At 37.3% G+C, this 15784-nt stretch overlaps 1 protein-coding gene across 1 annotated transcript in view; it reads left to right on the top strand.

The window, feature by feature from the left end:
* The first annotated feature begins 5837 nt into the window (after positions 1-5837).
* The window catches only part of PFKL (phosphofructokinase, liver type), a 905205-nt gene continuing 895258 nt past the window's right edge, over positions 5838-15784 (top strand). Inside the window, exon 1 of the mRNA XM_044060589.1 lies at positions 5838-6007. Coding sequence (XP_043916524.1) covers positions 5923-6007 — 85 coding nt within the window. The 5' untranslated portion in view covers positions 5838-5922. The remainder of the gene's footprint in view (positions 6008-15784) is intronic.

Here is a 15784-nt window from a genome sequence, read left to right as displayed (position 1 = left end):
GGAGGGAGCAGGAGATTTGGTGACGTATAGTAAGGAGGATCTTTAAGGTAGGAGAAACGGTTCCAATTCTGGGGACCAGCTCAGTACCTGAAAACCCAAAACTGAAGGAGCCAGGGTGGAAGGCTTCTCGGTCCCAACAGTCTTCGGGTCCAAAGAAAAAAATGTTTGCAATTTTTTTGCTGGCTCCAACTAAGCCTCTGAAGAAGATGACCTTTTTCTGGATTTATCAGATTTAGAAGAGGGAGAATGGCCCAATTTTGAAGGACCCTGACCTTCTTCAATGGCTTCTGAAAAAGGGGTCTTCAACAGTCCACTAAGAATCAATTCATTCTTCCTCTCTAGCAGTAATCAGTGACTGAAGGAGTGGCATATGGTACAAGACTCCTGAAGCTGTACCACTCCAAGGCAGTACACACATAATGTATGTCTGTCTATAACGGACATTTTTTGGCTGCACTTAATGCGTTTTTTAACCCCGAGGGTTTAACCTCCTTAGACTGCTTGGACATCTCAGTAAATAACAAAAACCAACAGCAAAGAAGCACAACAAAATACCTATATCAAACACTACAACAAGTTTTTTTTTTTTTTTAAACACACCAGCCCTCTAACCTAAATGAGTTAGCTTTGTTTCTAATAACGAAAGGAAAAAACAGGGAAAACTCAAAATTTACAAAACTCTCTTATGTAAACAAGCTTATCTAAATATCCAAAGAAAGGAACCCCTCTAACTAAAAATGAACTTGAGAAACAAGTTTAAGCTGGGATAGGGTATTGGAGGAAAAGGTCTTGAGAATAAAAATGATGGCCAACAGCAAATCAACAGCAGTGAACATGCTAAAATTGCTTAATAACCTTAACTATAGTATAAAGATTATAATGATAATAAGCAAACTATCCTAAAATGAAAAAAAATAGAACTCTATAAGAAAGGAGAACATTTTCACTTAGCCAGAGCCAGTAGAAAGCACCCGATCTTGTTTTAGCAGCAAACAAGATCTGAGTAGCTTTCCTAGAGCATGATGGGATAGGGTTTCCAGCCATGAGCTAGTGGAAGACACCGAGTTTTGTATAAGGCTGAGTTGGAACCGAGGATCAGTTCCGAACCCAATCAGTAAAGAATGAAGGTGAGATAGGACAACATCACATCATATGTTTACGTTAAGACTGAACATGCACTAGAAAGAAGTTGAGAAGAAGTGAGTGTGAATGCTTTGCACTGCACTGCCTGTATAAGCTGTGTGCCAGTCAACACCACCTCCATTTTCCTGGTAAAAACAGGATCATTCTATGATGTTGGCCTGCTTCCTCTGTGCTTACATACAATACCATAGGATGCTAACTGTCTCTGCATGCCCTACATGAGCTAATATATATCAGTAATTCCAGCCTCCACAATAGGATGTACAGACACTGGTCCAAGCTCCCACCAGCACCATCCATTCAGTTTGCCTTGTGTATGATGAGCTGAATCTGAAAAGATTACCTCTGTCATTTTAACCATAGAATCTCAACCACTGCACTAGAGGGCCAGTAATTCTGCTGACAATTAGCTCTTTTACTAACTAAGATGGTTATGACTGCATTTGTCCTGAGGACAGGAAAACGCCACAGAATAAGTTTATAGTAACAAATAGTTCATACTAATAATAATAATGCTGCTCTGGGCTTGATTCCCCATGGCCTCTGCTTACATGCTGTGTTCTCTAAACTGTCAATAATCCAGAAAGTCATCCCAGGTTACTCCTGAAAAAGATCATGGATGGCACTACAGCAGGACACATCATACTATGTGCCCTGGCTACAAAATGCTGAGCCTGGTTGATGCCATCTGGTAGTACAAATGGCTTTACTGACAACACCCTGATGTGAAACAACTAAAAGTTAAACTTACACAATTTCATTGTTGTTAGCTTCTAGTCTTATAATTCCAGGCCCCAACAACCACAGCCGTGATGCAAGTCACAATAACAATTATGCAACTATTAAAGTTAGTTTTAAGAACCAAAGGGAATTAACTGACTTGACCAGAATGAAACAGGAGAATTGTTAACATCAACAAAAGGAAAGACTTTATTGAAAGTACAGTTTCCTCCATCTAGTACAGGAGAACTATGCAGTCCTGTGTTGACTTTTAGCATGTCATTTTCTATGTGTATGGTTTGCAGGGAATTATGGCAACTTATCATCAGCTCAATTCTTCAAAAGTACACTGGTTGATCTTGTGCTATCAACAATGTTACAAGGACGTATTTGTTTTAGGAGACTGTGTCCCCCTGAAGCCGCACTGTTGTGTCTTCACCCTCCATACTTATTTATCTGCCTCCAAGTCCACACACCATTTGGCTCCATCTCAACAAGGGTTGTTTTATAACTAACTGTACTAATTCCATTTTTTAGGGGTGCTGGCTTTAAACGTTACAATTGAGATGACACTGAAGATTGATGCAACATTATTGATATATATATATATATATATATATATATGGAAAAAGAGGAGTCTGGGAAAGGCAGGTGAAGAGAGTAAGCAACTGTAAGCTGTGAGAAAAGTGAGTGGAAAATATTAGTGCATGAGTTAAAGAAATCATGCCAAGTATATAGAAACAAAAAAAAATCCTAACAGATACCTCCAGAATCGCTACTGCCAGAACCCACCTACTGTCTACTCTATGAATCGCTGATTCTTAACAACCTTAAAAAAAACAGATTTGGACAAATTAGAAACATATTACAACAAAATAGCAAAATTTGCCACAGACTCTTCACAGGGGACACACCACTGTCTCACTCTAAAAAAACTCACCTGGTTAGAACTACCATGACTACTAACTTATAACCAGTTAACCCTGGCCCACAAACTACTGTATTAACCTGAGAAAACTCCTGCTGCTCTTAATGTGCTACAGCCATACTCTAACATAAGTAAACTTCGCTCAGCAAACAAATCACTATTACAAGTCATTAAATCTAAAAACACTGCAGGAGACTGTGTATATTCCTGACATGTTGCTAAATCTTGGAATCTGCTCCCTTGATCTATTAGAAGCACCCCCAACTTAACCCATTTTAAAAACTACTTAAACAGCATTTATCATACTCATGGGTCTGTTCATGTAACAGCCCAGGCTAACTATGAACTAATATAAATCTATCTCTCTCATAAAACTGTCTCTATACCTTGTTACTATGTCACACGTACATATTTCTATTATTATTTTTTTTTTATTATTACCCATCCACTATCTTAAATGAAAATCTATTCATTAATAAAATTGAACAGAAAGTGTTACAAAAGATTTTATTTACTCTAGTTTCCATTTATTTACTCCAAATTGTATGTTATACTGTATAGTTAAGTTCTCTAAGCTACCAAAGACCAATCAAACCATGAGTCACAAAAAGAACCATATGATCAGAATTTCCTGTATTGCACATCTATACTGTTATCTACTGTGATTTTTTTTTTCTTGCTGTATATGTACTTTATACAAGACCACTGTCAATTTCTTATGTCAGCGTATAAAAAAGTATCATTATGTTAATGTTGTTACTATGTTAATGTTATTATCATGTACTGTCACTATGTGGAACTGGTAAACAAATGTTAAATAAATAAATAAAAGTAAACTCCATGTTAAATAAGACCTGCATTAGTCAGCATTTGGGATGTTCCTCAAAATGTTAACAACAGTCAGTTATTTGTGTGTTTCTTTTGCAGTTACAGCTCATCGTAAGGAATACTGCTTTGGATGAAGAAATCACTCCGTACTACATTTTTGCATGCAGTGACAAACAAGCATTCCCGGTTCCAGTATACTATATATAATTATATATATGGCTGCAGAAAATCGAATGGCCAGATTATCAAAACTGGGAAGATCGAATCTTGGAATGTGAAACCACCTTCTTCTCTAAAAGTTGTCATTACAAAAAAACAGTGTTTTTGCAGAGGGCAAGCCCCCCCCCTGCACCTCCCCCACACCCCCTGCCTATTATATATACCAACGCCAAGATGGTTACATAATGGGGAAAAGGCAAACACCCGACCCCCAAAAATACTGGGTTCCAGAGGAGAAGCTGGTTTGATATTCTGAAATTCAGTCTTCTCGGTTTTGATAATCTGGTAGTTGAATATTCTGACATAAGCAGATTAAGTACTCATCTTGCACTAGAAATGGACATGTGTGTGCTTTTGATACGACAGTGTGATTGTACCACACATTACTGTCTTAATAATTAATTAATATTAAGTCTTCATTTCTGAAGTATGACTGAAGAAAATTTCACTATAACAACACTCACACATATGCATCCACACATTAAACAAATAAAATGGATTTTGCTTCAAAATAAATCCTTCCAGAATTCAGTGTCTGACATAAACAAATGTTTGCTACAAAAATTGTAAATGCCTTAACAAAACCATCATTACCCATAGTGTGCATACCCTGGGGTATCGCTCTATTACTTAACAACCTAATATTTAACAGTTATTTAGGTACTTACCTTATACTAATACCAGCCCCACCCACACATGCACAGATAATCTGATGTTCTGCTGAGATGTACGATACCTGAAATGACCTGTATTATGTACCACTGCATGTTGTTTTGCTCTACTCTGCTATAAGCACATACTTCTGTGATATGATTCATGCCTCTGTAGCAAGCCTGCTCTTGTACTTTGTACCTGCTAGTCTTTCATCCCCTCCTGCTATCTTGCATCGTTGTTTATACTGCAACTCTCAGATTTTACTGACTCTCTTACCTTTCTGTTCATAACTGTTTAATAATTGAATTAAAACTGCTTAACTTTTGTTTCTAAAAAACCACCCATGGTATAGCATGTGCACTTGGGCAATAAACATCTGTCTTCCTATAGTTTCTAGCTGCTTATTTTGTGAACTACCAGCATGTTTAGATCCGAAATTACCTGCATTCATTATATGTACTTGTTTTCATCGCTCATTTCAGTCCAGATATCCAGAAAAGAGTATATGTGGCTGCTCCCAGTATGACATATTGTATGTTTTATACAGTTTAGGCAATAATCTAACAAATTTAGAACTCCATGGGGGAGGTGGTCACAGTGGCAATGGAGTGGATGTGCCCCAGGCAGCTGCTGTGTCCAATCTGTACTGTTTAGAAACAAAACATTAAACCACCACTGAAAACAACATTATCTGCTGAATGGATTTTTGGGTAACATGAATAAATAAATGAAATGTGAAACTATCATAAGCAAAAGTTCAGACTTCTCACAAAACATTTTAAATGATGCAACTATATTGGGATTCTTGTTTATTACTAATGTCAGGTGTGTATGTTTTTCAAATATTAAGAATGAGAACTGGGATTTTTCTGAGGTGTAACATTTCCAGTAAATTATGTTCAGTATATACAAACTCCTCATTCTGCTTTATATAAAACATTTATAGTTGGCATTTCTGGCTTAAATGTTATCATTCTTCAGTTTCATCTACTGAAAAAGTGGGCTATGTATGTATGCATATATATATGTAGTAATTTTCCATTCACCTTTTTGACATTGCTAATTACTAGAAGGTCATCAGTTTGCAAAGTGAGTCAGTGAAACTAATTACCTCTGATAATTTCTAACACTGCAAATAAAGATCAAACTAGTAAATGTCATAGAAGTATCTGCTGAAATTTTGTTTATGTCAAAATACATCTGGGGAGGGGGGAGCCCAAGGTCACTTCACTGGGCAGCAATTGCAAAACAAATCAGACCCAGGGACAAACCTATCACGTGAAGTGTACACTGGTGAGGAGGTGGAGATAAATGTTCCATGTAGTTATGTGCATAAGGTCACTCTTCAGTGTAGCCTGAACAGTTCACATAATTCCAGAACACTGTGCTAAAAACATTCTGGTGAACGGTCGTGGATTAATATTGCAAGTATGGTGGATGTGGGACTGGCAAACTTAAGAACAGCTGGAAGTCAAAAGGCATTTGCAGTGCTAACGAGTGGTGGAGATGGTCAGGGTATGATCTGCAATTTACTCTGTTCCTAACTACTGTGGCAGTTTATCTTCCTTTTCCTGCAGCTATCTAGGATTGTTTTAATTATTATTATTATTACTGTTTGATAAAATGTTCCTAGTTTCAACCAAAAGCTTTTAACTTCAAAAGTCTTCTAGCCCTGCCTGTTATGCAGAAAACACAGTTTGCCTTGCAATTTATTTTGTCTGTTTTTTTTATTCTGGTTTTGTGCATAAAGGTCTGAGCTGGCATAAAGAGAAAGAGGACAGTTATACAACATTCTCTTAATCAAAGCTAACTTTCTGCCATATTTGCTTTTGATAAGCTGTCTGAGATCTGGATAAAGGGCTAAAGTGTTAGCATGAAGTCATATTCCCTCATTTGTTAACACAACTTTAATGTAGTTTGTTACATTATTTAAGCTTTGAGACAATAGTCTATGCAGTTTAAATTTAATGACTAAGCAGAAGTGAAGTGGTTAAAGTAATTTACCCCACACACCGCAATGCTGCATACTGGGTGTCCACAGTGGTGCAGCGGTTAGCATTGCCGCCTCACAGCAAGAGGTTCTCTGGTTCGATTCTTGGCTGGGGTGCCTTCTGTGCGGAGTCTGCATGTTCTCCCTGTGGTCGCGTGGGTTTTCTCCGGGTGCTCCGGTTTCCTCCCACATCTCAAATACATGCTGTAGGTGGAGTGGACACTCTAAATTGGCCCTAGGTGTGAGTGTCTGTGCCTTCTGTGGAAGGTTGGGCACCGGGCTGGCAACTCAACACTGTAAAACTCCACTGACAGTCATGAGCGGACAGGTGATCCACTGTGATGACCCCAAACTGGGAAAAAGCCAGAAGAAGAATAAATATTTTCTTGGACTAAAAAGCAGTGTTCTTATAGCTGTGACAGAGTCACATGGCAATGTAAGTATGAATCATGTTGCTTCATTTTAGACGTTAATTGACATTAATAACTCTGTTCTGGCAGAATGGACTGGATGCTTTGTATTCCTGAAAGCAGACAATGCAAAGCAAGTTTAAATTACCTTAAAAAAGCAGATGTGTTGATGCAATATTACCCAATGCAATCAGTTTAAACCACAGTCCATAAAATGAAAGAAATTATGAGACTACTGCAAACTGAGTCCAGGCTTACATAAAAAAAATTCTTGTTAATGATCAGAAGGTCAGCTTTGATGGCGTAAATCAGCAAAAGTGTATGTATGTGTGTGTGTATATGTATGTATGTATGTATATGTATATATATATATATATATATATATATATATATATATATATGGGTCTACTTCATTTCACCTAACTTCCAATTCATTGACTCCCATTTGACTGAGACCAAATGACTGACACTTCATTTCACTGACAGTTCATTTGACTGACAAGTATTATTAGCAAGAAAATGGAATATGCCCCCTTCCCCACTGTAGTGCGACCCTGGAGTTACAATATATAGTTGGGGAGTGTGGGGGGCGAAGCCCCCCACTTACTTTTCTTTTACTAAGCAATATTATATCAAAACTTAACAATATCATATAAAATGAAGTGGGGGGCTGCACCCCCCACACCCCCCGATGTGGGGGACTGTGCCCCCCACACGCCCCCATCTATATATTCTAACTCCAGGGTTGCACTACAGTGGGGAAGGGGGCATATTCCATTTTCTTGCTAATAATACTTGTCAGTCAAATGAACTGTCAGTGAAATGAAGTGTCAGTCAAATGAAATTTCAGTGAAATGGGGTCAGTGAATTGGAAGTTAGGTGAAATGAAGTAGACCCATATATATATATATATATATATATATATATATATATATATTTTTTTTTTTTTTATGGCTTACACATATGTATTTAGCTGCCTAGTGACATCCTTTACTCAGATATATTTTCCATTATGCAAAATGGAGTGGCATAATCTAATAAATTTGCTACCAGAGAAACTGAGTTATCTTTCGTAAATCTATCTAAAATAAATATTCCACAAATCATCTTTTTCTAGGGGATCAGTCCCCCCCTTGAACTCTAAAGTGGGGAGGCTTCTTCCATCCCCATTTTAGCTACTAACTCTGGGTAACACATCAGTGACACCTTTTTAGGAATATGTGTTACCATGAATTAGTATTTTATGGGGTGGTTGGTATGACAGAACAGCCATATACATCAGGGTGCAGCATCCATTTACAGAAATCTCAGAGTAGTCACATATAAAGTGTGGTTTGCTCCAGACCAGTGACCTGAGGTTTTGTATGGACAGGATTACATTTCAACGATTCACAAATTTGGCACTGGAGTATACAGCATGCTTCCCTGTGTACTCATTTTGAGCTCAAAATTTCTTTCTATTGTACGAAAAGACAATTTTCCGCACTGCCCAATGAAATTTAGAAGCATAATGTTTAATTATTTATGATAATTACATTAAACAATTTAGAGTTGCCACTCCACTTACAGCATGTCCTTGGGATTTGGGAGAAATTTGGAATACCCTGAGAAAACCCGTGCAAGCACAGGGAGGACATGCAGACTTTGCAAAGAAAGCACCCTAGCTAAGAAATGAACTGGAAAACCTCTGGCTTTGTAGCAGCAATCCTACTCTCTGCACTGCTGTGCTTCTAGTAAACTCTGAATGGCATTTGCTGTTTATTGGATCTCTGTAGGTGTTGTATGGCACTTGACTGCACTGTGCTTTATACTTCTAGTTTCATATCTGATCATGTTAAACATTTTGGTAAAGAAAGGCTGAGAAAAATAATCGCATTCAAAAGTGATTCAACAAGTGAGCGGGACTCAGAGAGAAAAATGGAGGACAAATCCATCCCACATATTCTCTTCATGAGGGGAAAAAAGAATGCACTGAAAGAAATGAACGATGTCTCCACTGATGGGTAATTTTCATCCCATTCTGCCCACTCATGACACCAACTTTCCAGTTTAACCTTTACACCCATTTGCACATGCTTACTTACCTTGGTCAATGTTAGGCCTCCCTCACGTTTCCACTTTTTTAAATTTCCTTTTCTTCTCTGAGACTCCAATTACTGTGACAATGATACCGTTTAGTCCACCAGCACAGAGTATAAATAGGCACTGTGCAATTTACCCTCCCTTTTACTGTGCTAACTACCCCACACCTGCATCTGCATTTAGTACTTATTCCTCAGCTTTATGCTGCTGTTACGTTATTTATTTATTTTTTATTTAGTTTAATTTATTTATTGTTAACCAGGTAAGAGAATTGCTCATTATGGGCACTTGGGCCACAAGGGTAAGAGTAAATGCAAACTCTCTCCCTCTCTCTCTATATATATATATATATATATATATATATATATATATATATATATATATATATATATATATATATATATGCACACACCTATATACATATATAAATATATATATATATATATATATATATATATATATATATATATGTATACAGAGAGAGGAAAGGAGCAGTAGAAGAACAATCAGTTTGAGTAGGCTACAGTAGGTAAGTAACCCTGAATAATGGAGTGAAGGTAAGGAAAGATAATTAGGCTTCTAGGTGTGTGTCGAGGTTCACGCCAAGTTAACAAGATGTTATGGGCTGTACTTTAAGAGCAAGCCTAAGGACTCAAAAAAGAAATAAAATAGTAAGGGTGTATTACAGACTAGGAAAAGGCCTCAAAGTCCTGAAGGACAAGACTGCCACCTAGTGGACAAAGATATTATTGTAAATTGGGGAAATGTGGGCATTTATGCACAGATTCAGAGAAAAGAATAGTAGTTCAGGTGACTTTTACGTGTAGGGGAAAGAAAAAAGATATATAGGTTACAGCGTGGTGAGGGGGTGACGCTGCTGGCTTTCCTGGCTAGCGCTCTTAGAGCCACCAAAATTAGAATATTAAATTAAAGGCTATGCTGGCAGTGATATTGTAGACACATACTTTCTTTCTCCCTTTACTTGAGATAGTACAGGGAGTAGGTGGCTCAAAGATGAGATTGGAGGGAGTTTAGACAGGGTCCTTGTTCTTCAGGTAGTTAAACTCTGCTTCTTAGCACAAGTATAACCAAGTTGGAGAGCTGGGTTTGTTGTAGGAGAGAGAAAGAAAGTAGTAGAAACAAGTAGTTTAGTACTATAACATAGGCAGTGTAATTAAACAGTATGCAACATAGCAGAATACCATTTATAATTGAACAACAATGTAGTCTTGGTTAAGCAGAAACTCAGATTAATTATTGAGATATAAAACATCTTAAAAGTAACCCATTCAATATTCTGGATAAGCTAAAACAAATTATATCAACAAATGAATCAGCTTCTCATATATGCAGGGCTAGGAACAAGACAAAAGATAGCATAAGGATATAAATTCAGTTAGGTAACATTAAACCGCTGTGAAAGTTTTCAATTAGCATGATAATACAAAAAAAGTACAGTTTACATATAGAAACAGCTCATTTGTACGCTAATATAGGTAGTACGCAGTATTTCAAAGCCTGCATTCAGTGTGTGAGCATGAGCCTTTTTAATACATGAGACAGGTAAGACAAGATGTACAACTGACCCCAAAGAGTGCAGACTACCAAACAGTTACAAAGTATACAGCAGCCTCGTGTACTTAACCATACACTTTAAGCGCTAATCGTAAGCCGACATAACAGTCGAGTAGACACACTAGCAAAAGCAGACACTGTGGACTAAGTAAATAAGTGAAAGCAATGTGCATATGTTAGACTATATATATATATATATATATATATATATGGGTCTAGGACTATTCACTGAAAGCACATTTTACTGAAACACATTTGACTGTGCTCAATTCACTGAAAGTTATATATATGGCCTTTTCCCCACTGTAGTTGCGACCCTGGAGTTAGTATATATAATAAGGGGAGGTGTGGGGGGCACCACCCCCACATTGGGGGGGTGAGGGGTATAGCCCCCACCTATTTTAAATATTTTGAACTATATACATTGATACTTGCAATTCCAGTAAATCACTCTTTTCTGAACATAATATATATCCAAACTATGTGGGGGGCTACACCCCCTTACTATATATACTAACTCCAGGGTTGCACTACAGTGGGGAAAAGGCCATGTATAACTTTCAGTGAAGTTTGTTTCAGTGAATTGTGCAACAGTCATTTGACTTTCAGTGAAATGTGCTTTCAGTGAATAGTCCTAGACCTATATATATATATATATATATATATATATATATATATATATATATACAGTCACACACACACTTGCTTATTAATGTTTGTGTTGTTGAACTCTGTCACCTGTTCTATGTATTTGTTTGTTTGCTTGTGTTGCTTAAGTCTGTTACCTGTTTCATTAAATTTGTTGTTGTATATGGACCAGTTTATTTACCCAGATAACAAACAGAAATAAGTAAGTAAATAAATAAATAATCACTCAAAGCACTGTGTTTCAGCTAGAAAGCAGAAAAACTGTTTCCTCTCCCAAATGTGTCCCCCTAAAAAGCAATGAAAGATAACTGACATATTAGCACAGTTTCTTTCCTAGACATGATATTAAAACATTATCCTGAAGCAACTACAAATGTACTTAGAGAAATATAGTCTCATACTTCAAGAGCAAAAATGATTCAGAGGTGGTTGCAGAACAATTATAACCATCTGGTCCATTATTTATAATGTTTTTAGCAATATGGTTAATGGCTGAATCAATGGTATCACCTTTATTAATTTAAAAGAAATTACTTTGACAGGGCAGTTTACTTCCCATTCATACAACAGCAATCAAAACTGGTTGTTCAAACACCTGTATCACATTTAGATAGTTCCTTGGTTGTCTGTGTAAGATGTGTTGTATTGCCAAAATGAAAAACAAAACTGTTCTCAGCTGTCTGATATAGGGTGTTCATAGAATCCTACATTAACATCTCATCCTATTTTCGTTAAGGAATTAACCTTTGTTCACAATGACTTCATGGCCATCCTTTACTCTGAAGACTTTGTGCTAAACAGATGGAACTTAGACCTGCAGAATGCCTCAATTTTCTAAAATAAAATCCAGCAAGACTTTGCTTTAGCCCTTTCACCACTTTTCAGTGTTAGCTAAAAAAATACAAATAACTAAAAAGTTGCTGCTTTGCTTGCCATGATAAACACAGTAACACCAAAACAGATTTTCTAGATTTAGCTACATAGGCTAGTGGTTTAATCCTGCTTTTATAACCTCCTTCTCCAATGCACACATTTTAATATAGCTACTAGACAGTACATCAGAATGTACATTTTGCTTCAAAATCCTAGTGCTGCTAACCCCATAACTAAATTTAGGAATCCGCAAATATATTTTTGTTCCTCATCTAGAATATAGATTAAAAGTCTTGACACTAAGGTAACATGTTTTCTGTCCAAACATTAGAAACCAAATATGTGACTTTATGACATTATCAAACCAATGGGACATCACTGAATCTCTCTCTTTCAAAAGCTGTCTTACTCCCCGTTAGAGTTATTCACAGTTCCCACCATACCTCTCAACTGTCCAGATTTTCACAGTGTCCAGAGTTTTGGCTCATATTTTTGGCCTGTCCCTCATAAATTTGTGTTTTTCTGGCAAATCACTTAAGATTAAAGTCACTAAATAATAACAGACATTTGAATGTTAGGTTTCATATCTATCAGAAAATACATGTTAGTGCAATATATGTTATTCTAGCAACTTTCTAAGTTTATAAGAGCAATATTTAAAATCTGTCCCTACTTTTCGGCCTTTGTCACTTCATTATTTTTGGCTTTGTCCAGATTTCTAGTGCTATGAGGTTGAAAGGTATGCTTCCCCTATCCAACTTATTGTTTAAAACATTATGTTTATAAACCGCTATCCACCACTTAACCAAGGAAATTAATATCACCTGTTGCCACTAATGCTTTAAATCATACCACCATGAAGGGCACTTGCAGACTCAAATTAATCTTTCTTCAGCAGAAATCAGTTCCAGGGCTTTAGAAAACACTTATGTGGAATTATCTTCCTCTAGACCTCAAGAATGAAATTGAAATCACAGCATTCCAAAAATTATTACCCTAACACCTCTCAGATTAAGCTGTGTGCAGGTGCTATGATCAGACCCTTAGAAAATGTAACCTCTTCCCCAGAAATCATTTTTCTTCTCTTTAGTCCTACACTTTATTGTGCAGTATCACTAAATAGGAAAATATCACATATAATCCCATTCCACAAGGGAGGCAAATCCCTATAGCTTACCAACTACCAGCCAATAGAAATTCTATCACCCTTATCTAAAATATTGAAGAGAATATTCCACTCTCAACTAATGCAGTACCTCCTGAAAAATAACCTACTATCTCATTCTCAGCACGGCTTTAGACCCTCACATAGCACCACCACAGCACTACTCTCTTTTACCAACTTAGTCAATCACCATAGAAACAAGGGACTATTCGTATCCGCCATATTCCTTGACTTATCTAAAGCCTTCGACATGGTACACCATAGCAGGCTTCTTGAAACACTAACTACCCTTAACATACACCCCTGCACTATATCATGGTTTAGTAACTACCTATCAGGTCAACAGCAAGCAGTGCCCAGTATCCATCGGTGTCCCCCAAAGGTTCATTCTTGGTCCTTTGCTGTTCTCCCTGTTTACAGACCAGATGGCTGCATCCTCAGTCTCTGCCACAGTAGTACAATACACAGACAACACCACCATTATAAGTACCACCCCAAACATAAAGGAACTACTAACCATAACTCAAAAAAACTTTACCTTAGCAGAAGCATAGTTCACTAACATAAAACTTCTTCTTAACCCCCCAAAAAACAACCTAATTTTATTTGGCCCTGGTAGACCTCCTCAGCTAAGCAATGATTTCATCATAAACTCCAAAGATAACATCACAATCACCCCAACAACCCACACAAAACTGCTAGGGGTAGTTATCAATAACAACCTCAGATTTGACATTCACATAGCCCAAACAATCAAGAAAGTAAACAAAAAACTGAGTCACCTTTATAGAAACAAACATTTCATGACCAAAAATACAAAATCCACAATCGCTAGGACTCACCTCTTTCCATCCTACTGTATGCCTCCCCCATACTTGCAAATCTGCGCCATTCCGAACTTAACAAAATGGAATCTTGTTACAATGAGATTGCAAAGATCGCAACGGAGGCCTCTCATAGAACCCATCATTGTCTTGCCCTAAAGTAGCTCAATTGGCTTGAGCTGCCCCAACTACTTTTACTTAAACAACTCTCTACAGCACACAAATTGTACTACCTGCCCAACAAAACCCCATCACTACAGCAACTAATTCAGCCCTACACAACCACCAGAACCTTAAGATCCAGTAACCAAAACCTTATAAACATCATCAAACACAGAAATGATGCCGGTAAGTCTCTCTTTGCCTGCACCATAGCCAGAGTTTGGAATCAACTCTCATATCACATTACTACTATAACCTCCGCCTCCCAGTTTAAGAAACTCCTCAAAAGCCACTATTCAAACAACTGGCTCTGCTCCTGTGTCACCCCAGGTTAAGCCAAACCCCTGCACTGTTGCATGAATTCATCTGCTAAAGTTCACCAATAACTTCCTCTAGTTACCCAGGTATACCTGTTCTACCCCAAACATATGGGCTTTTCAGATTGAACTCCTATTCAAACGTTTTGTACTTTTTTTCTCAAATACTGCACTAATTCTAATATCACAAAGTACCACATAATAACCTGACTACCAATAATACTTCTAAAATGTATTCTACTACTTGTTCACAAATTCTGTACTACTCTCAGTCTTACAATGTACTGCATATAAACCGACTACCAGAAATGTTAAACTGTCTACTCCATGCTGAAATGAGTCTGTAACTGTACTTGTATATAGTCCTGATAACAACATGTTAATATCTGATTATTGCATGCTGAAATGTAGACATACCAGAAATGTTTAACTCTACTACATGCTGAAATGAGTCTATGTCCTTGTATATAGTCCTGATAACAAGATGTTAATATCTGAATTTTGCATGTTGAATTGTAGTAATAGATGTAAATGAAATCCTCAGTTGTACTGTACTGTATGTGGAGCTTTTCTCCCCAGGCCTCCGCTGAAAAGGGACCTCTATCCAGTCGGACTTTCCCGGTTAACAAATGTAAAATAAAAAAATAAATAAATAAAAATAGGATGAATGCTTAGTGTTTCTACAGGTATCTCATGGTATACTATGCTACTGAGCCCGACATTGTAGTATAGCACACGAAATGCAGCCCAACTGTTGCATATAAGCTCACTTATATCAGGTAATTGTATGCCTCATATTTTATTTTTTTGTATGTCATAAATATTTAAAACTGCCTCAAAGTCTGGGTCATAAATGTAAGAATAAATGGATTAGCCCATTTACTCACCAACCAACCAACCAACCAACCAACCAACCAAACAAACAACAAACACACAAAACGTGCTTAGTACTGTACCTGCGTTCTTGCTGCAGACTAGATATACAAGAGTGGGCAGCTTGCCCCTTGATCTTTTGTTGAGAGACATGAATACTGGCCTCCAGCCACTTCACTGCCCTTCTCCCAGACAGTTTTCTGGGGTCTAGGAATGTTAGTTTAACCAAGGTGATAGGTAGGGCATGCACAAACAATGACAATGGGTGGCTGCAGCTTAAAAGAAGTTATGTAGTTCTAAATCAAAGGATAGGTTCATAGGTTCATACTAGGCTATCTGCCCAAGGGCATTTATAAGCCTAGCCCAGAGTTTT

This window comes from Protopterus annectens, chromosome 2.part0 (assembly GCF_019279795.1).
Source record: "Protopterus annectens isolate FY-2018-M chromosome 2.part0, PAN1.0, whole genome shotgun sequence".
In the NCBI taxonomy this organism is placed as follows: domain Eukaryota; kingdom Metazoa; phylum Chordata; order Ceratodontiformes; family Protopteridae; genus Protopterus; species Protopterus annectens.
The sequence above is the reverse complement of the archived record's forward strand: the minus strand, read 5'-3'. Positions and strand labels throughout refer to the sequence as shown.